We start from the raw sequence: 22,030 nt of genomic DNA, 5'->3' as shown, positions 1-22,030 counted from the left end.
GCAGCCAAAATGTATCCAAAAATCAAAACAAGAACAAACAACACGCCGTTCCAGCTAAAGCTGCTCATTCATTTGGATTTAGCCTTTGTTAGTAACATAAAGTGACTACATTAACAAATGCTAAATGCTTCATATGACGTTTTTGTTCACTCCCTTGCATTAAACACACAGGTCTGCACTTTAGTTGCATTACTTTTGTTTCATGACTGATAGCCAGAATCATAAAAATGATTATTCAGTTATTTCTAGATCTAACTGTATGATCCATTCAAAATAGAAATATGAATCCACTTGTGTGGATCTGGACTGGTTTCCAAAGGCTAGACATCAATGTCTACCTTTTCTTAATTTAGAAAACAAGAAAAGTTTCTTATTTCACTGAGAAATTGTGCTCACATTTGCAGCACTTTGTGCGTAGCATGAGCATTTTTGCACACTTATTATTAATGGAGTGACTTTTGTGTTGCCAGAAACTGCTTAGACTGTCCTGTTGGCATCCCACTGATGAACTCAGGCTGCACCGTGTCTGGACGCTCTCTCTATTTGCTTCTCGATGTCTTTAAACACCTCTGGGTCCTCAATAGTTGGAGAGATCTGTGGAAAAAAAAAAAAATCTTAACATGTGTAAAATAAGGAGGGGATGTTTTTCTCATTTTCATTCATTATTTTAATATGGCATTATTAGTTCATTAGAAGTATATAACCAGCTTTGCATTAAATATAAATTGAAGTTTTTGACCTTACATTATCTTTTGCATTTACAGTGATGGCTATAATTTCAGTTTGATCGTTTTCCTTGCAGGTACCAGAATAATAACATGATTTTCCATTGCAGATGTAACCATGATCATTCCATACACATTGCAGTTTGTCGCTTATTCTAGAGTTGTGCTCAAGTTAATTAAAGGTTAAAAGCTACAGCCAGCGCGAGTCTGGCTGATCTATGGAGGGCAAAGGCGTTGAGCTTGGAAGGCCGCACGCGCTTACACAGCACTTATAAGATGTTATTCTTGGTGATTTTGTGCTTAGTCATGTTTTAATATGTTTTAAGTAGAAGTAGCTGATCCAGCAATATTCATTTAATATTATATACTTGATTTAGAGCAATACACACTGATGGTCTGAGTAAATGAAAGAGTCCTTGTAGCTGCCATGTTGTGTCTTAGCAGGGTACAGACGGTTCCAGGAGACGGGGGCAGTCAGCGTCTGCCCTCGGGAAGGAGACAATGTTATTCTTTGTGTTAAATAAAATTGTCAACGTTGATTGTATTACACCTGTCACTACGCATGAAGGGGCGTTCTAATACCCTGATTTCATAAAACTATGGTGATGTGTTTTTTGAGACGAGATCTGAGACCGTCTGCATACAGTGTCCATCTCCCACGTGTGTGATCATTAAATCATCGTTTGACTCAACCCGACCGGACCAGTGTTGTTATTATGGGTTTTTTCCTCTGGTGTCCATCCCCAATATTTTGAACCTTAACATTTTGGGGGCTCGTCCTGTGATATTGGGGTGGATGTGCGAGGTGTGGACGGTCTGAGGTGGTCGAGCGGACAGGCACGGACCAGGGATCTGATGTGAGTGAGTGAGCTTCCCGGGTGCATCTAAAAGGTAAGGCACTGCCTGTTGAGTTGATTCCCAAATTGTGCCAAATTGGGCTGCATTAAATTAAAAGTCTACTCACTGACGTTGCTGGTGGGTGTCTGTTTTGATTTTGATGAGAATCACCGTGTGTTATGCAGTTAAAGTTGCTTAAGAGTATTTAATGAAGTTGAAGAAATATGAACGTAATAATGTTGGGTTTGAGTCCCTGGATATTGAGTTAAAGGCTCAGGTAGTTTGGTAGGGAATTGGTCATGTTGTTGGTTAAAGTCCAAATTGGTTATAAGTGTGGTCCTGTGTGATTATAAGTGAGGGTTGGCTCCATTGACCTCTAGGTGGCACTTGCCTTAGTCAGACTCTTGTTTTAGGGTGTTGACTGTTGTTTCAAATTGTTACAAATTATTATAGGACGGCACCAGAAGTTGCTAAGAAGCGCATAGCCCGGAGGTTACGCTCCCTCCTGGCCGTGGACGCGCGGTCTTGACCTGTCGGTGAACAGGGTTAGTTCAGTTTGGCTTAACTGTGGGGTACAGGGCATCCCGGAATCAAGCTAGGAGTTAGAGTCTCCTCACCGTTTTAAACGGTGTCATGTGCTTTTTTGGATACTGTTAAATTGAGTTAGGGATTTTAGAAATTAGGTCAGAAACTGTTCCAGAAGTAACAGATACTGTTTAATTGATTACAAAAAAGTTACCTTTCTTCGGTTGGACCCGTTATGGTTAAATTTGTCGAAATTGTGTAGGTGCTCTTTAGAAATTAGGTCAGAAACTGTTCCAGAAGTAACAGATACTGTTCAATTGGTCGTAAAAAAGTTATCTTTCTTCGGTGAGACCCGTTATATTAAATTTGTCGAAATTTGTTAGGTGCTGAATCTGTCAGGCCTGTCAGTGATTGTAAATATAAGACGTCTTTTGTAATATAAAATAATAGAATTTTGTCTGAGCTTTGTGTGACCCTGTGTGTGACGAGAGCGCACTGCAGCGCTGCGAGCTATTTTTAGACGGTGTGTGAACATGCAAATGAGCTGGTGGCAGGAAGGAGAACGGAGCTTCTTCACTTCCTGCCCAGAGTGTGTGAGCCTTATAAGCAGAAGGCTTTTTATTGCTGAAAGCTTGTAAATAAGCTGCTGGCTTTGATGTTATAACAATGTAAATAGTTTTTGATTTAAAAAGAGTGGTTTAAATAATTTTCAGACACACCTTGCAAATGTGCTTATAATGAGTTGGCACTCGGCCTTTTGAAGGTCAGAAGCTTCGTTCGGCGTGACTGTCCGGACTGATAAAGTGTAGTAAATGCCTTGAGTGCAGAGGGCTAAATGCAAACAAGCTTACACACACATAGGTTATGATTAGAATAGGTCCCTAGAAGGCTTTTGAATGTTTTAAACCAAGTCTGAATCACTAGAAGGTTATTAGTTAATTACAGTTGATTTATGTAATATAAAAAGCATTTAAGACTGAGTAACTTCAGTTTTTGAGGAGGATAAGAGAGTGTTCCTAGATCAGAGTAAGTTGCTGTAAGTCAGTTGAAAATAATTTAATTAAATCCTAAACATTTTATACTGATAGCATAACTGATTTTAAGCTATATTTTGAGCAAGTAAAGTTCATGAAGTTTTCTGAGCTGCCATGACACAGAGAAAGTGGAGTGTTTCACCCTGAAAGGATGAAATGATGCTCTGCCTTTGTAGTCAAGTTCAAACATAGGCCGTAAATAAATATGAGTCACTAATAAGCGTGACATAATTAATAACTTCAAACAATAAAGCATATTGAGTGAGTGACCCAGATAACAAAATTTATGAGCACGCAATAAAGTGGACCTGTTAGAACCCCTTTGACATTTGTCCCTTCAACAATAAATGATTATATTGTGTCCCATGCATTAAACAGTCCCATTTAACACAGATAATTTCCTATTTATATAAAATATAAGCAAACATGGCAGCGCTGCATTCTGTCACTTGTTGTATAAAAATTACTGAAATGGAGGGTTTGCTGGGGGTCAGCTGTGAGTGTCACGTTGTCGCACATGAAGGTGATGCACCTTATGAGATGACAGTGTGGTCTGAGATTGAGGTGCATGAATTAAATACCTATGTGCAACGTTGTCTTCTCCTATTTCGAGGCTTAAAGGAGATAACTGAGAATGAAAATGATCCAAATTGGGTGCCTACAGACGCGGCTCATTTTGCCTATGCTACGATAGAACACGGTGAATTTGTCACTTTGTGAGCAAACATGATATTGCTTTGGGGCAATTTTCTGAGAAAAATTTAAGGCTGTGTGAATGAATTCGAGCTGTGTTATTGTTTTGTGCCCCGAGGTCAATATGTAGTGTGTATGATATTATAACATTTATATTACAGAGTGAAAAGTGGTCATTATAAGTGAATATTGAAAGAGGCTTGGTTAAGTCTTGACACACTGCGTTGGCTGTGTGTCTTACCAAGCAGATCACAAGGAGACAGTGACCCTTGGAGGAGTGAAAGTAATTGTGAAACTTAACAGGCAGACGCTGCGGGCTGACCCAAAGGGAGGAGCCGTATAACGTCACAAAAAGGGAGGTAAGCCTGTGTTCTAGGATAATGGCTGACGGCCCGAGCATGACACCTACTGGGCACAGAGGCTATAAGCCTCTGAAGGAGCAGCAGGAACAGTTAAAAAGAGCCATTCGTTTAGCTTCTCCTGGATCATCAAAATTAGCTGAGAAGGAATGCAAAGCAATGGAAGCTGAGCTAAGCAAGCTTATTGCTTCCCAACAGAGAGGGCTGGATGACAAAATAGCCCTAAGTCTTGTGCTCAAAATAGAAAGAGAGAGATGTGAGCAGCAACTGGAACAACTGCAAACCGAGGCAGAGAAACGTTCAATTAACTGGAGAATTAACCAACAAATCAAGAAACTACAGCAAACACATGCAAAGTGTTGCAAGTGGATGTTCTTGTGGAACGGAGCATCTTCCTGGATGGAGGAGGATGACACAGCTGAAACAGAAGATATGGAAAGCATAGTGGAGGCTTTGAAACAACTGAAAAAGCAAAATAAGAAGCTGGAAGACCAAATGAAGAACTGGATTCCAAAACCAGGAGATGCTAACAAGTATCACACAGCAGAGATTCTTCTTTGGGCCACATTAACATCTAATGCTGTAGGACGACAACATGTCATGCCTGTAATGACCCTAAGGGGAGGACAAGTTCAGGGCCCAGATGGACAGACGGCAGCGGTTGTAGGAGGAGTAGCTGATGTTGAATACACCAGGGCACCACTGGTGTTTCATAACGAAGGGCCTATGACAGTTAAATGTCAGTCCCTGAGTGGGGGAGGGAAAGTGATAACATTAGCCGCAGATGAAGGCTTGACTTCGCCTTCCTGTTCACATGAGAGAGGAGACAGGCCAGAAGCCGAAGCATCAAGAGAGAGCCTGCCAGACCATACTGGAGAAGCGGATCGGACCCCAACAAACGAGGAAATGATTTCACCGGTGGAAAGGATAGCACAACCGGCTTTCATCGAGCTTCCAACACCAGCAAGAGAAGAGCAGGCCCATACCAGCAGGTCAAAACACTCCAAAGCAATGGCCAAGTCAGACACATGGGCAGGAGAAGTATTCGGACGAATACTTGAAGACCCGCAAGGGCTATTGGAAGTATTAAATACGCTGAAGACCGTAAAGGACAAAATGACCAAAAGCATGGCAGAAGAGGAGAGCGACAATGATTCATCTACCTCAGAGGAGGAAGATAACGACAGAGGAGGAGTCGCGTCAGAACCAAGTATAGCCAGGAATCTTAGGTCGAGACAGGTGAAAAAAGAGCAGGGACAGAGGAGGCCTATTTTTAAGAGTTTAAAAGGCAAGGGAAAATTGGGACAGTGTAAAACTGTGACCAAAGCAGAAAAAGCTGCGGGCACTCATTATAATTTGCCTTTAGTGGCTGGTGCAAAAAATGAACCAGTGTACCGCGCATACAAAGTAAGAGATTTGGAGGCATTGGTTAAACAGCTTCCACCTATAACTGGAGGAGGAGCAAGGTGGTTGCGTGAATTAGGCAGGCTAACAGAAGGAAAAGAGCTTGCGATTGGTGATTTTCGCACCATTTCTGCGCGGTGTATGCTCGGTGGTGGGCTAGCAGATGTAGAGGCCATAGCTCGCACAACTCGCTATGCAAATGATTTGCCTTATCATGAAGTGCAATGTGCTTTGTCTGACGCAGTCCGTGAAAAGTACCCAACCCCTAACACAGGAGCCATACCTAAAATAACTTGGGACCCCCAAAACACACCTAGAGAGTTTTTAGAAAAAGCCAGAGATCAGTGGTTGTTAGAAACAGGTACCCATCCGGGTAGGGAAGGTGAGCATCGGGCGTGGTTTCGCTCAGCGGTGCTGGCAGGGCTGCCAAATCAGGTCATAGAAGATCTACAGAAAAACCCAGATTTTGCCATAGCAGATTCGGTGCAGTGGGAAAGACACGTCTCACATCGTTTACAGCTGGAGCAGGACAGGGCGAACAAGCAGAAAAAAGAGTTGGAGGAGGCACAAGCGTCTCTACTCAAACTACAGTTGGCGGAGGCCAGAAACAAAGCCTGCGAAAAGAAAAAAGAGGAAAAAGAAAAAACAGAAAAAATGATGATAGTTGCGACCCAGCCTGGTCCTGGGCCTGAATGGCCAGATAGTGGCCCGGGTCCCTGCACTAATGACGGATGGCCCGCCAATGCACCAAGGCAGAACCAACCCACAGGGAATTGGGGAACCGGTGGATCGTACAGAGGGCGTGGTGGCTCAGCGGAGGGAGTACTAAGAGCTCGTGACATGGGGAATCTCAGCAGTGTGCCTTGGAATGTCTGTTGGAATTGTGGAGCAGAGGGTCATTGGAGCAAATATTGCCCAGAACGTCGTCAGAACAATCAAAGAAGAGGCTACCAATCCCAGGCACGTGGAGCTCCGAGAGCAAGAGATGGCTATAGGGGAGCATATCAGGCCCCAAACCCGAGTGCAGCACCAGCCGCGCAGTATCCGGTGGCTGACTGGAGGGAGGACCAGTACTGAAGGGACCCGGAGGGACAAAACAGCATGGAAATGGCAGATCCCATGCTGTTAATGACTGTGGAAGGGACAGAATTACCCTTCTTAGCGGACACTGGCGCAACCTATTCAACCTTGAGAGCAGCACCAGACAGTGCAAAGTTGTCCTGCCACACAGCGAACGTGGTGTGTATTTCCGGGATCCCAACAACTCTGCCAGTGACTGACCCAGCTTTGACAAAGCTGGGCAAGCAGACTTTGAAACACAACTATGTGGTGTCATCGCAAGCGCCAGTAAATCTCATGGGCAGGGACCTGCTCGTGAAGTTGGGCGCCACAATCACATGTTCAGCAGATGGATTATCTGTGACTCTGCCAGGGGGCCAGCATTTTCCGTGCCTGGGAACAAATTCAAAGACTCAATATCTGCTTCAAGACTGTGAAAGAGCAAAAGCCGACATCTACTGGGGGAGACTAGTGAAAGAGGATGTTCTGAGGCAATTTCAGCTGTGGAGACCCTGGATAATGAGCTTGGCAGTTTACCTCCCTCCGCGCGAACCTTACCACGTGTCTTTGTTTTATGATAAAGATAGTGACGACACCTATCGTGAATTATTTCAGTCTGATCTTGAGGGTCAGACGTGGAATGTGCAAACACATGACATCTACATCGGACCAGAAGGTATAGCCGCGGCTGTGAAATTAACTGATGAACAACTGCCTTGGTACAATGTGGAAGAAAATTCAACCCCTCACATTACATTGGCGGTCCACCAAGGTCATGGTGCAGGTGATCTGGGTCCAATGGTCAGGTGTGCACTGGACGACACAGGGTGGCAAAGAACCCAAATTCCTAACTTATCTTATGCTCCAAATTGTAAAACCTATCGCATAACTTGTGCCTGTGATGACACAGTGATCTTGGAACATAAAGAAATTTCAAAAACACATGGTGAGGAGAGAGTAGATCATTCTGATGCAGTTGCTAGATTGTCGAATCTGCCTGACAGTCTATGGTCAAAAGGGCCCACGGATGTTGGCCTAGCTAAGTGTCCTCCTGTCTTGTTCCAGCTGAAATCAAACACATCAATCAATAGACCACAGTATAAACACAAACCTGAAGCAGAGGAAGGAATTACAGAAACAATAGAAGGCCTGTTAAGGGCCGGGGTGTTAGAGCCCTCTCACTCACTGTGGAACACACCAATTCTACCAGTGGAGAAACATGGAACAGGAAAATACCGCATGACACATGATTTGAGAGCCATTAATGAAATATTACTCTCTACCACTGCACCAGTACCAAATCCGTACACAGCTTTATCAGCTATCACATGTGGCCAAAAGTGGTTCACGTGCATTGACCTGGCAAATGCATTCTTTTGTCTTCCTCTGCATGAGTCATTCAGAGACATTTTTTCATTCACATACAGAGGCCAACAACTCGGAGACACACTGTTGCCACAAGGCTTTGCACTTTCTCCAGGCATTTTCATTAAGGTGCTTAAAGAAGCCCTGTCGTCATGTCATTTGCCTGATGATTGTACATTAATACAATATGTTGATGATCTTCTCATTGCAGCCCCGTCAGCAGCGGATTGTACAGCGGCGTCGTTCGTTGTGTTGAATAGGTTGGCGGAATGCGGCTTTGAAGTAAGTAAAGACAAGCTGCAGTTAGTTCGCCCTGAAGTGACCTTTTTGGGCCGGGTAATCGCACACAAATCAGTGGGTTTGATGAACACACACAGAGACCAAATTCTGACACACCCAAAACCGCGAACTGTGAGAGAAATGCTTTCTTTTCTTGGTTTAACAGGTTACAGCAGGCAGTTCATTCTGGATTATGCAGGTAAAACTGCCCCTTTAAGGGGCCTAATGAAGCAAGTTGGCGTTCGACACCTTAAGGCTGAGCTGCCTTGGACGCCTGAAGCTGAAGTCGCATTTATTAGGGTAAAACAGGATTTATAAAGGGCCTAAGATTTAGTCACACCCAACTATGATGAGCCATTCTAATTGGATGTTTCTGAAACAAACTCAATTGTGAATGGAGTGTTGTTTCAGAAAAAAAAAGGGGGGGGGGGGGGGTAGAGATGTGCTCATGTATGTAAGTGTAAAACTACATCCAACAGAAGCAAAGCATCCTACATGCACACAACATGCAGCAGGGGTCGCTAGAATTATCCAAAAAAACAGCACATGTAGTGAGAGAACACCCACTAAAAATACTTACTACACATAGCATAGTGGCATACGTGAATTCACAAGCATTTTGTATGTCACCACGGGCACAACAGAGACTGAGCAAAGTCTTAGAGGCCCCAAATTTGATGACTGCGCCAAAAGAGCACAGATTGAGGAAAAGATTAGAGAGGACCTGAAGGCCGAACCCATACCGGGAGCTGAGGACTGGTTCACCGATGGATGTTGCCACCGAGACGAAGGAGGACTGAAAGCAGGGTATGCGGTGGTTTGCAGAGTAGAAGGAGATTATCAGGTCAGAGAGTCAGGAAGGATTGAGGGAAAGCAGTCGGCCCAGAGAGCTGAAGTGATAGCCCTAGCTCGAGCTTTGAGACTAGCCAAGAACAGGAGAGTGAACATCTACACCGATTCGGCATATGCGTTTGGAGCAGCGCAAGTGGAGCTGCCTCAGTGGAAAAGAGCAGGATTCAGAACAGCAACCAATGCACCTATTTCCCACAAACATGAAATGGAGGAACTGGAAAAAGCCTTGGCTGACCCAGAGGAGGTGAGTATTATAAAATGCAAAGCTCACTCCCAAGGAACCAGCATGGTGGAAAAAGGAAACCAGAGAGCAGACGAAGCCGCGAAGGAGGCCGCAGGCTACAAAGGACAGAGACAAATGATACAGGTAACTCCAGAAGAGGAGATATCTGTTGACCTGATTGAGGAAGTCAAACAGGCCCAGGAGGAGGCATCCCCAGAGGAAAAGGGGGTGTGGAAAAACAAAGGAGCCTGGCAGGATGGAAATTTGTGGAGGGGGCCAGACGGGCGCCCCGTGCTGACAGCCAAAATGGCAGAACAGAAGGTGGATGAAGCCCACGGACTCGCCCACGTGGGGATAGCCCAGATGGAGAGAAACTTGTGTCATTGGTGGCATCCTGAGCTGCAAACAGGGAGACAGTTTCCGGCACCTTGGACGGTGGGCTCGGTTGAACGGGACAAAAAGGGGAACCGGTCCCACGCAGACTACTGGAACGAGTTAAAGGCGCTTGTGTCCAGTTTCACAAAACAGGCGGCTGGTGAAGGGCCCACAGGAGAAGGAGAGGTCCCGGACGCGAAAACAGTGTGGCTGAGAGTCATCAAACGCAAGTGGAAGGAACCCCGCTGGATTGGTCCATACGAGGTATCGGCTCGGACGGCGACAGCAGTCCAACTGAAGGGGAAAGGCGACACCTGGTATCACTGGACGCAGTGCGCGGCCGCGCACGAGGGCTTGGTGGGGAAGGATCAATCTCCACCCAACACAGGTGAAATTGAGAGGCAGAATAAACCCTCACACCTGTGCAACGGGCCGACCGGTGGTCTACCCGGAAGGTCGAAGAAAGAAGAGCAGCCTAGGAGGCGATCGCCGCGCCAACGAAAAGGAGCGGTACCACACTGAACACCTAGAACAAGAGAGAGGCTCTGATAAAGGGCTTTGAACTTTTTACTACACCATAACATTCACATACCACCATGCCATCACAACAATTAGACACTGGTGATGAAAGAAGAGTTTCAAAAGCCATCACAATGTTAAAAATTATTATGAGTTTGATGTCAATTATGTTGCTAATCATGGCTATTTGTTTTTTGATTTGTTTGTTGCAGACCGACCCGGGAAACCAGTCTGAGCACGGAGGCCATGCCAGTCCGGCGTTGTTTGATACACCAATTGCATCACGCGTGATCTATAGTGATTTAAAGCTGCGGGCAAGAGTGAAGCGCGAGGTCTCTGGTAAAAAGGATGAGTGTCTCAGCACATATGGTGGTTTAGAATTAGATTATGTTATTGGCCCCACAATTTCTTTTATGTTTGATCTGTGTGATGTTGTTAATTGTAGGGACGTCGGCAGTGCCTGGAGGGGATATAATGTGTGGCTCTGTTGGGATTATTCAGTGAGTACGCACTGCGAGAGGGGAAATCGTCCATATGACAGCTGGTGCCGTAATTGGGACCAGGTAAGGGGTTACACTGGGCAAAATTGGGAACCGTTAGAACTAGGATCAGAAAACGAGCTTAAACTACAGAGGGATTTTACCCCCTCTGGAAACGCGTTAACCTTATCATTGGGGAATTGGCATCGCAAACAATCTATGTATTTGGTTCTGGGGGTGGAAATAGCGGGGGTTGATCCAAAAGGGTTAAGAACGCAAGAACGTAGATAGGATCAATTATGTTCACTATAATGTACTGAGGCTCTCTAACCTCACCAGAGACGGCATGGAGGGGTTGGCGGAGCAGGTGGGTCCGACCTCGTTAATGGGAGTGCAGAATAGAATGGCCCTTGATATGTTGTTAGCGGAAAAAAGGGGGCGTTTGTTCTATATTGGCCGATCAGTGTTGTAATTTTATTCCAAACAAGACTGCTCCAAATGTGTCGGTAACCAAGGCTCTGGAGGGCCTAAAGAGCCTTTCTGAAACTATGCATGATCACTCCGGTGTTGATAGTCCGTTGGAAGGCTGGCTGACCTCAGTGTTCGGACGGTGGAAGGGGGTTATCGCTTCGGTCATGTTTTCTTTGTCTGTTGTGGTGGGTATTATGGTTATTTGTTGTTGTTGTCTCATCCCTTGTGCCAGAAGAATGTTTAAAAGGTATGTCTGTGAGGGCAGTGGACCCTGGAGTCCTTACTCCAATGTCCATGCTGCCAATGATGCATGTAGAACTGAATGTGTAGGCCAAGGGGGGAAACAACTGTTTGTGACCTCTGGATTCTCCAGAGGTCAACAGAGGGAATTGTAAAATAAGGAGGGGATGTTTTTCTCATTTTCATTCATTATTTTAATATGGCATTATTAGTTCATTAGAAGTATATAACCAGCTTTGCATTAAATATAAATTGAAGTTTTTGACCTTACATTGTATTTTGAACCTTAACACATGGAAAAAAAAACGTATAAGAATTTTGAAACTACCTTTTAAGTGGTTCATTTATTCTTTTTTCTTTTAATATATTTATTTTTGGAGTTTTTGCTTTTATTTTGATAAGTCAGTAGACATTTCCTTATGATGGGCACATTAATGAGTATTTTTAGCAAGTTAAAGATTCCTGCGGGTCTTTTGCTGTTACCCTTGTGTTCTTTTTTCTACCTTTTTCAGATGCACGCTCTCTTCTTGGTCTGATCTTTGCAATACACCCACTTAGTCCCCAGTTTTTTCCCCCCTTTGAAGACATTTTTGATATTATTATTTTGATATTAATGGTCTTGAAGCTGCCAGGTTTCTAGTCCAAAGCACAACTTTGATGGTGATAAATAGCACAAGTAATAGTCCAGAAATTTCACAGCGAGAGAGTGGGCGCTGTGTGTTCTTCCTCCTGCACAGTGAAGGCACAATGCATGAAAACAACAACAAACAGAATGTTTTCTGAGGAATCAATGCAGGAATCCTTGTCACACTGAAACGTTTTGTGCAGCTGAAAATTTTGTTGACAAATCCACCATATGAGGAGATATTCTCAAGTTATTCTCTCCTGGAGACTACTGAGACTGAAAACTCAAAAGAGCCACAATTTTGTTTTGAGTGAGTGTGTGGTTTACTAATGCACCATCGTCGCTCAAATTCTAAGTAGCAAAATTAGCATTACCATCTCCAGAGTTGCTGTAAAGCCTTTGCAAAAGCAAAAAAAAATTTCATTCAGAGATTTTATCCTTCAGCATCTACTTGTGTTTGATGATAATAATGCACTACATGTGTCCTTAACAGCTGAGTCTTACCTTGTAGGGCTTGCCATTGACCAGATTGGATAAAGAGGAGCGAGGAATCTTTCCAGAACGTGTCTTTGGCAACCCGCGGACAAAGAGCACTTTCTTAAAGGCAGCCACTGGACCGACGGTGTCTCTCACAAGTTTCACAATCTCATTCACGATCTCCTCTTCCGTTTTCTGCACACCTGAGACGTGTAGCGCAAAGCATAAAACGTTAATACCGCCGGGTAGTTTTATTTTATGCCCTAAATTCCTTGCAAAATTATGACACCCAGTGAGTATTCCTCACCATTCTTGAGCACACACAGAGCCAAAGGAACATGACCCTTCAGAGAGTCTTCTTGCCCTACCACAGCACAGTCTCCCACTGCAGCGTGCTGCAGCACTGACTGTTAAAAAAAACACAAATTATAACCCTCAGAGAAACATTCGCATCCTCTTCATCAACACCTGTAACTGCTCTGATACCTCCTCCAGTGCTCCAGCAGAGAGCCTGTGGCCTGCCACGTTGATGACATCATCAGACCGGGACATGACGTAAAGGAAGCCCTCCTCATCCATAAAACCAGCATCCATGGTGTCGTAGAATCCCTTAAGTCACATTTGGATCAGATTAAAAGAGCAGCTTAAAGTCAATTCATCCAGACAGTTTAAACATCACTCATGTTTAAGGGCTACAAATACCTAAAGTTGATCTGCAATGCAACATGTCTAACACTAGAGGGACACCTCTTCCTATATTATTTCTGCTTGTCAAACTGTGGTCCACAAAGCCTCTGCAGCTGGGGTGTGGATAATACAGGAACAATTGTTTTGTTTTAATAAACAAACAACTGACTTTTTTGTTTTACTAAAATTCACTGTGGAGTTTGGGTGGGTGTTTTGCTTAAACTGTTCAAATAAATACAGGTTTTAAATCTTTTTAAGCTTTTTAAATGATTAATCCTGGAAAAGGTTCAAGAATCACTGAATTAGTCAGGGGTGCTGAAGGAGAATTCTTTATTGTCTTTATTATTCTGCTCTTTTGTGACTAATTTGACTATTTAAAAAAGGGAAATAGTCTTTTGCACTATACCGACAGTCACATATAAATTAATCCCAATGACTCGATGACCAGCGAGAATTTCTAAAGTAATTATGAAACAGCTTACTGGAAACTTTGTGAAGTAGAGTTTCTTGAACAGATCTTGATTCTGCCATAAAAACAATGCTGCCCCAGGTGGTAAAGGCAATCTTAAAGAAGAAGTACAAAATTAATTCAGATAATTGTATGAAAAAGTCCGATTCATGAAAGCTTCTATATAGCAACACAGATAAATTACCTAGATAAATTAATGATTTATTGTTTAAACTCAGAGAGTCAGTGTATCCAACGTTAAAGGGCAGTAAAGGGCTCGTCCTACAATAAAACTCAGCGTTTGTTTAAAAGGAGACAGGAAAGACCCAGTTCTTGAGCAAATGGCCCAATTTCCCAGGTTTTAAACTAAACAACCCTCTGCATGGGTTTATTCACTACAAGCAGAACATTTAAATTTATGCAACAATCCTGTAACAAACAAATTCCATTATGGTGTCTAAAGAATTTACATTTTACAGATTTTTAATAACATTTTAAACAACAGTAAGTCAGCCAATCACATAGTAGAAACTCAGAGGATTTAGGCATGCAGACATGGTCAGCACAATCTGCCGAAATTCAAAGAGAGTCTTAAAATAGTGAAGAAAAGTGGCTTTGAATGTGGCATGGTTGTTGCTGCCAACATGGCTCTGCTGCAACATTTAGATGGATGGGTGGAAATTTAGTTTAAACAACAAGCACAAAAGCGTGGATCCATCCTGTTGTGTATCAATGATTCAGGTCGACGCTGATGGTGTAATGATGTTAGGGATCTTTTCTTGGCACACTTTGAACCCTTTAGTACCATTTGAGCATTATTTAAATGTCACAGCCTACCTGACTACTTATGCTGACTGTGTCCGTCCCATTATCGCCACAGTCTAACCATTTTCTGATGGCTGATGCAGGATAACGTGCTGCATCACAAAGCTTAAATTATCTCAAACTGATTTAGTATGCATGACAATAAGTTCAATGTACTCAAATGGCCTCCACAGTCACCAGATCTCAGTACGATAGAGCACTTTTAGTATTTGTTGGAATGGGATATATGGATGTGCAGCCAACAAATCAGCAGCAACTGTGAGATGCTATCGTACCAATATGGACTAAAATCTCTGAGGAATGTTTCCAGGACATTACTGAATCGATGCCATGAAGAATGAAGAGTTAAGGCAGTTTTTAATGCAGACGGGGGGGGGGGGGGGGGGGGGGTACAACCCAGTAACACAAGGTGTACCTAATATAGTGAGCAGTGAGAGTGCATTCCATGTCAACTCATGTGAGTTCTAAATCTAAAGGCCTGATTCTTCGAAGACGTAGTCTAAATCTGATTAATGTATTCTATTAAGCTACTTTTAAATTGTTATTGACGAAAAAAGGGGGGTTTTTTGCCTCTAATTTTGGGTTCATGTTACCAAATCATGGTGGATGCAGTCACCATGCATGATTAAAATGTGTAAGGAGGCTAAAAAGAAACCTGCAGCCACTTTGTTTATTTAATCTGTTCATGTTTTTGGTGGCTAAGAGCTGTAACACATCTCTTAGCCACATCACACATTTCACAGACTCTCCCTCCTGTCTGTAAGCTTACTCTGTAAATATTCACACAACTTTATGAAGCTGTTTGAGTTTTGGCTGGCACAGACTTTCTGGATACAACAAGCAAGTACAATAGCACAGCTGTTCCTGTCTGAGTGTAGCTCTGCCTATCATTATCTCAGGATGCACTGTAGCATGGAGTCCTTGGAAGTCCCCCTTAGCACTGAGTCAATACCAGCAATTACAAAGAACAAGGGAGTGAAGTGATAACAGATAGGTAGAAGTCTGGAAGATACGCCTGCAAAGCGAGTCATAGCTTCCTGATGAAGTCCACTTAACACAGGTAACTCTCTTTCACGAACATGCGCATGTACACCCTGCCTTCCCAACTCCAGCAATAGAAGTGAGTGCTATTTATAGTCATATGCTTGTTTTTCAAAAGTGAATAATTACCCTTAATGACTAAAAGATTCAAAGTCCACATTTCACTTGTGTACAAAGAGCAAATATATAATATCTTTAATGTCCGTGTCCAAGAGGCCCAGAAGAAAGAAAGATGAAGCGATAACTAAGCCACTCACGTTGCTGTGAACATATGCACCTGGCTTACCTCACCACAATATTTCCCAGGCTTCTTGGCTTCACCTCCTGCATGTTATCATCGATCACTGTGACTAGAGGAAAGGGAAAAGAGTGCATTTCAAATTCAGAGGTGGTTCTATCCCCCCGCTGGCAAACTGGAAGCGCAAAAAGCTTAAACGTAAGACAGGGAATTACAATCAGAAGACACACTTTTGCCCTGATATCCCTCACGCTGTAATCGTGGGGGTAACACACTGAATACAAAGAGGTCATTTCTTACCATTGTAACCTGGAACCGGTTTGCCAGCTTGGCCTGCAGGTGGCGTGAGTGAGTTTCCCAGACCGATACAACTGGAAGTAATAGCTGAGCCAGTTTCTAACAGGATACAAAGAAACACAAGGATTCATGAAAAATTCATTAGTGAGGCACAAAGTTTTAGCCAAACCACAAGAGTTCTGGATATGTGGTGTAATGTAACTGTTTTACTGTCCTATATGAAAACCCTTTCATGGGGCACTGATCAAAAGAGTCCGTGTGGCGTTGTGTTGCCTCTGTGAGCAGCGTTAACCTACATTGAACTAAAGTATGACAGCTCCTATGGGCTCTCCCCGACTCCACCACACAACTATGCTCCATTAACGGCAAAGACTTGCCTGGCAGGCCTGTTAGCCCACCCACCGAAGGAATAACAGAATCAATCCAGCTCAGTGGGGAAGATTACATCAGAAATCACACAGCAGCAGGCAAGCCCAGCATCTGTGCAGAAACAGTCCTCCCTTTTAAGTTGGTGGTTGAACGTCAGTCTCCCGGCATAAATACGAGAACAAAGTCCGCCTTCGTGTCTTCATTCTCACTGGCAGAGAATTTGCTTAAGTTCAGCTCGTGTTTCAGTAAAAATGCACACAACAGGTAACAGACAACACAGTTATTTCTATCATTTTCATCCGTCCATGTAAATGTTTTTTATTTTTATTTTATCTCTTTATACATGCTGTTTGCACAAAGGGCAAGAATAATCTTACAGAAGTTTAAGGAACTTATTATATTTTCTCTTTTTCCCCCCGGTCATACAGGCAGACACACACACACTTAGAGTTTTGGAAAATGTTCTACATAGTTTTTTCATACACTTCCAACTGCAAATCTGTTTGTGAGGGGCAGCCAATCAGAACAAAGTTTGCTAGTGCTATAGTCACACAAGGGAATATAGTGGCTGGAGACTGCAGCGTGACCATTTGCGATCAGGACAGTAATTTAACGACAAAATTACATTAGCACTCGGAAATCTTGCACAATACTTCCATTTGAGTCAAGTCCAATTTTTCCATGAAGCAGACTGCAGATGAGTTGCACTCATCAGTACCGACTGCACAGACTGATTGTAATGTGTTGGGAATCTGCCAGCATTTATAAATAAGATGGAGATTATTTGCAAACCCTCCCTAATCTCGAACCGCAACCTGTGCAGTCACCACGCTATTGAAAGTGATTGCCCAGGAGCTTTTGGGTGCTGCATGCTCAACATCTTGGTGACCAATCACCAGCCAACCAACAATTTTGCCTAGCCACAAGGAGGTTGGCTTTCTACATCGATTGAGCAGCTAAAAGGAAAGGACCTCAAACCGCTTCGTCTGACAGTGGATGGAGCTGCGGACAGTACCAAAGCCCAGTATTATTTAAACAGTTAATCAAGCAAAGCTACTCTAGTAGAGTCCAAGAATATATTAGGTCCCATTTAAATTTGGCATTTTAGTGCCAACCAGAGCCTGGGCTTATTGGACCACTTTACAAATAAGGGGTTGCTAAAATGCCTCATATTTCCCATGACGAATATGTAAATGGATGCACAAGCTGCTTCACAAGGTAATGAGCCTACTCTATAGGAAGTGCACGTGGTATAAATATGATGCTTGTATCATACATATTTGATGGTCGTTAACATGCAAATGAATGCAGACAGGTACTCTAAAACCAAATCGGATCATGTCTTGAGCGGGGGAGGAGGGTAGAGCTGGTGGCAGAAATGTCTCGTCTTCTGAGGGAGCAAAAGGAAAATGGCAAAATATTCAAATCTGCAGGCCCGCTATGCAAATGACAAAATCAGACACACCCCCTCATTAAAGCCAGAGGGAAAACTACGTTAACAGAGGACTTCGCATGGGTTACACATAGGGCTGCTCGATTATGGCAAAAATGATAATCACGATTATTTTCACTGAAATTGAGATCTCGATTATTTGACGATATTTATTTAACCCTTTAAGACCTACTATAGAACCAAGTCCACCAGAGCTTATATTATTTTTTTACATGTTGTAGTGCCATTTGTGGGAGTATTTCAAGTTGCTAAATAACTGTTATAGCCCATATTTTAATAATATGTATGCATTAAGTCCATAGTAACTACATTAATTGCAAAAAAGTGCAATAAACTACAAAAAAATTGAAAATCGTTTTTGTTTTGTTTACATATATTTCTACTTGGAGAAATTTAAGAGGTTTATCCCTCAAAACTTTAAATACAAAAAAGTTGCAAAAAATAGTTTACAACAACAGGAAATTTATTGTGAGTGTCTTCATAGTTTTATTTTGGAGATACAGCAATTTTTATATACTGCAGGAAAAACAAAAAAAACAATCCTATGATGCAAATTTGCAAAGAAAACAGCAGGTGCATCAAAATAAACTATTTCCAGCAGTGCAATTCGAATTCTAAGCATCCCAGAAACTATTCAGAAAAGTCAAATATGACCAGTATAGGCTTTTAAGGCCTACAAGTAAAAAACTACATTTCCGCGAAAATGACGTCACTTCCGGTTTCGGCCAGGAAATGGCGGACATGCGACAGTTCGCGCTGACGTCTGTTTCACTGTGCGAAGTGTTACGAACAGCTGATCGGATCGGCAAAGCCTGTTTCTGGAATATTATGTTTTTGTTCCTGCAAGTGCTTTTTATGCAATTTTTGCAAAGCTTTATGTGGAAGGAAACCGTGGCCGAGGACAAGCTGATGGCATAAGATGTAAGTACAACTCCTCCGGTTTCATATGCAAAACAAATTATTGCGCTAGCTTACACGGTTCAGGTTCTACAGGGATTTAAAAATAGTTACACAAAACGGAGCGTGCTGCTCTGACCGGCTTTAAAGGGTTAACAATGACTTTAAAAAATAATATAAAATAGTGTGCAACACCACTGAAGTTTTTTTTACCTCTTTTCAACCAGCGGCAGTCACTCTCCTCTCCAAATAACTTCTGCTTAGCTTTCCGAGCTTCCCTCGGGTCCTCTTAATCAGCGGTCTCCAACCTTTTTTGCGCCACGGATGGTTTATGCCCGACAATATTTTCATGGACCGGCCTTTAAGGTGTCGCGGATAAATGAGGGAGTGGCTAATAATCGGCTCAGTCATTTTTAATGATCGTTGAAAGCCCAGATCGTAATCGTGATTAAAATTAGATTAATTGAGCAGCCCTAGTTACACACCTGTGTGAATGAACATGAAAGACTTGGCGGGAGCGGGAACCTCTTCGCCAAAATGACTTTACATCCAGAGGTAATGGTGCCCCGTGGTGTTTTCTTGTAAACAAGCAAAATTCTGTTTACATTCAGCACATCTCATCAAAATGCACCGTGTGACTCTATGACATGTGAACAACAAGACTGAGCATGCAAAAGCTGCATTCATGTTCATGTTTACATGACACCAGTCACATAACCTTGGCTAGGGTCCTGCAGCAAGTCTTACATTACAGTCAGCTGTTCATCGTTGGAATAATGTGAATCATCTCACAAGACGTTCAGAGAGATAGAAGTAAATATGTTGGCATGCACATCCCCAAAGATCTCAATTGGTCTGCCATCACCAGCTCCCCCCTAAAGACAATACAATGCCTGCATTTCCTACGGAGACTGAGAGCCACCAATCCTTACCACTGCAGCTTTACCAGATCACTGCAAGGTCTGGGTTCGCAAGGTCAGCAGAAAAGAAAACCTTACATGTGGTTTTACAAGTGTCCACAAACCCCATCAACTCCAAACACAGGCTGTTGACCCTAATTGCTTCAGATGGAAGCTTCTGCAGCTCATCTGAATCCCTGAACCCGTTTTTTCACATCACAACGTAGCTCTAGAAGATCTTGGGGGAATGTTGAAACATGACACACTGGCATGGATCAGGACAAAAGTAGCTCTGTATCTTTCTGAGATGTGAATTTGATCTAGTATATAATAAAGTTCCCTCTGCTACTAATCGAAACAGGTGCAGGCAGACAGAGCCGCTTCCAACATCCAGCACAGCAGGTTTCAAAGGGAGGAGGCTGCAGTTGGTTGAGAGGGGGGGGATTAAGTTAGCAAATTATGATGGAGCAAAGGAGGGGGAGGGTGTCGGGGGATCTTTGGCGGAACACATAACACAACCCCTGTGGCCTCTGAACTGGCAACCTCGCTCATCAGTGACAAGTTAGCCACTCTCTGCAGGGTTCAAAACCCATCACTAACAGCGGGTAACAGCACTCACTGCCAATGATTTATTTTTTTTAAGTATTACACCTTACAGGGGGGGATTCAGGTTGACCCACCTGGTAACTGATTTTAACGTGTTAGCATTTATAAATCAGATGGCAGTTATTTAAACACCTTTCCCAACATGTCTGAGAGTGACTGCTGTCATCGTTTGGAGACAACGACGGCACAATAGAGAACAGCTACAATAGTGTGATGAGACATCACCTGTTGACCAGTCAACCCCATTTGATTTCTCTTCAGTTCTGCTGACCGTTACACCTTGCACTGCAAAATCCACACACTTTTAATCGGACTAAGAGATGAGAGTATGCACCATTTGGTGTTTCAAGATCCGTGCTGATACTCTTCTAATGCTCTAATGTTTTATGTCATTTAGTATGTTGTGAAAAACAGAAGTTAACTTTTCTGTGCAAAATAAATAAATAATTGAACAGAAATGCAGAATTATTACAAAGTTAGATGATAAAAAACAGCTGATCGCATGTAATCATAATAGATTCCAATAATATTCTTCTTTTCGCTTTGAATATTAAACCAATACCGACAATCAGCCAATATCAGAATTTCAGTCTGAACCAGGAGGATGCAGTAAGGCTCGTTTACAAGCTCTACTGGATTGCACGTCGATTAGGGCTCGACACAGCTACTGAACCATGTCAGCTTGAGTGGAGTGTTTAAACCTGGCTGTTTACAGCAGGAGCCAGAGCTCGCTGGCGGCGATCCAGGCACAGCCAGTAAATTCAACACTCAAATGAAAAGAGACATTATAATTGGACCTCAGCATTAAACAAGCCATACAGGAAATCAGAAGTGGCTGTGCCGCTTTCAGCCGTGAAATCAACGATTTATAAAGCAAAGATTTCTCAATAATTGCTTCCATCACTAAAACACGGGTGCTTGTATTTCCACGTGAGGCAAGATGAGAAATTTTCCAACAGCTGATTCAGAGCTTTACTAAAATCTCCAAGGTTTTCTTCATCCTTCAGATCTCAGTGGTCTGCTATATGTGAAAAAACCCTTCTGAAACCTTGACCGGAGCACTTTGACTTACAAAAGCTGGATATATTTTGAGGATACTGCATGCTACTCCAGACGCTAAACTGTTTCACCTAACATTACTCACACTCATTTTTCAACCCATTAATATCTGATGCAATAGGAAAGAAAGATATACTTCCTTTCAAAGTACAAAAGCTGCAATCAAGTAAGTGTTGTGGATGTACTTACAATGTATTTTTTATGACTACCCTGATAAAATCATCTAGGTCGAATTGCTAGAGCACCAACTTCTTCACACTTTGTGCTCCTCTCTGAAGCTGGGAAGGAGGATGTGTACTCACTATTGTGAATGAAGTTGGGCCGATAGTATCTTTGCTTTGCAGTAGACACTGTATGTAATTAAAACTTTGCTTTGGTCTGCAGACAACATAAGACAAAGGTTTTAATTCCATGCTTTATCATCTATTTGACTCCAAATACACCATGATGTACAAAACGAACACCGTGTTTTATTTAATGGCTGAAACTAGCAACTGAAACTGTAAAACTCATTTCAAATGTGTTTACTGAGGTGTTACATGAGCCTTAGTGTGCCTGCACTAATATCCAGTTATGTTTTTCTTTTTTTTCCTGTCATCCTTATTAACCTGCTCCCTGCATGCGTATAAACCCAGAGAAACATGGAGGCTCTCTCTTAAGTTTCCAAGCA

At 42.8% G+C, this 22,030-nt stretch overlaps 1 protein-coding gene across 2 annotated transcripts in view; it reads right to left on the bottom strand.

Moving 5' to 3' along the window:
* Positions 1 to 43: 43 nt before the first annotated feature.
* Positions 44 to 22,030, bottom strand: part of acss3 (acyl-CoA synthetase short chain family member 3) — a 67,677-nt gene continuing 45,690 nt past the window's right edge. The window contains exons 10-17 of one of the 2 annotated variants that reach the window (XR_013902863.1): positions 16,081 to 16,176; positions 15,829 to 15,892; positions 13,711 to 13,792; positions 13,028 to 13,150; positions 12,849 to 12,948; positions 12,569 to 12,744; positions 10,151 to 10,256; positions 44 to 594 (exon numbers count right to left, since the gene is read on the bottom strand). Coding sequence is in view for 1 of the 2 variants with exons in the window: in XM_080291906.1 (XP_080148032.1) it covers positions 511 to 594; positions 12,569 to 12,744; positions 12,849 to 12,948; positions 13,028 to 13,150; positions 13,711 to 13,792; positions 15,829 to 15,892; positions 16,081 to 16,176 (725 nt within the window). In the remaining variant the exon portion in view is untranslated. The remainder of the gene's footprint in view (positions 595 to 10,150; positions 10,257 to 12,568; positions 12,745 to 12,848; positions 12,949 to 13,027; positions 13,151 to 13,710; positions 13,793 to 15,828; positions 15,893 to 16,080; positions 16,177 to 22,030) is intronic. The other variant, XM_080291906.1, reaches the window with a different exon arrangement.

The sequence above is a fragment of the Astatotilapia calliptera genome, chromosome 17 (assembly GCF_964374335.1).
Source record: "Astatotilapia calliptera chromosome 17, fAstCal68.1, whole genome shotgun sequence".
NCBI lineage: Eukaryota > Metazoa > Chordata > Actinopteri > Cichliformes > Cichlidae > Astatotilapia > Astatotilapia calliptera.
The sequence above is the reverse complement of the archived record's forward strand: the minus strand, read 5'-3'. Positions and strand labels throughout refer to the sequence as shown.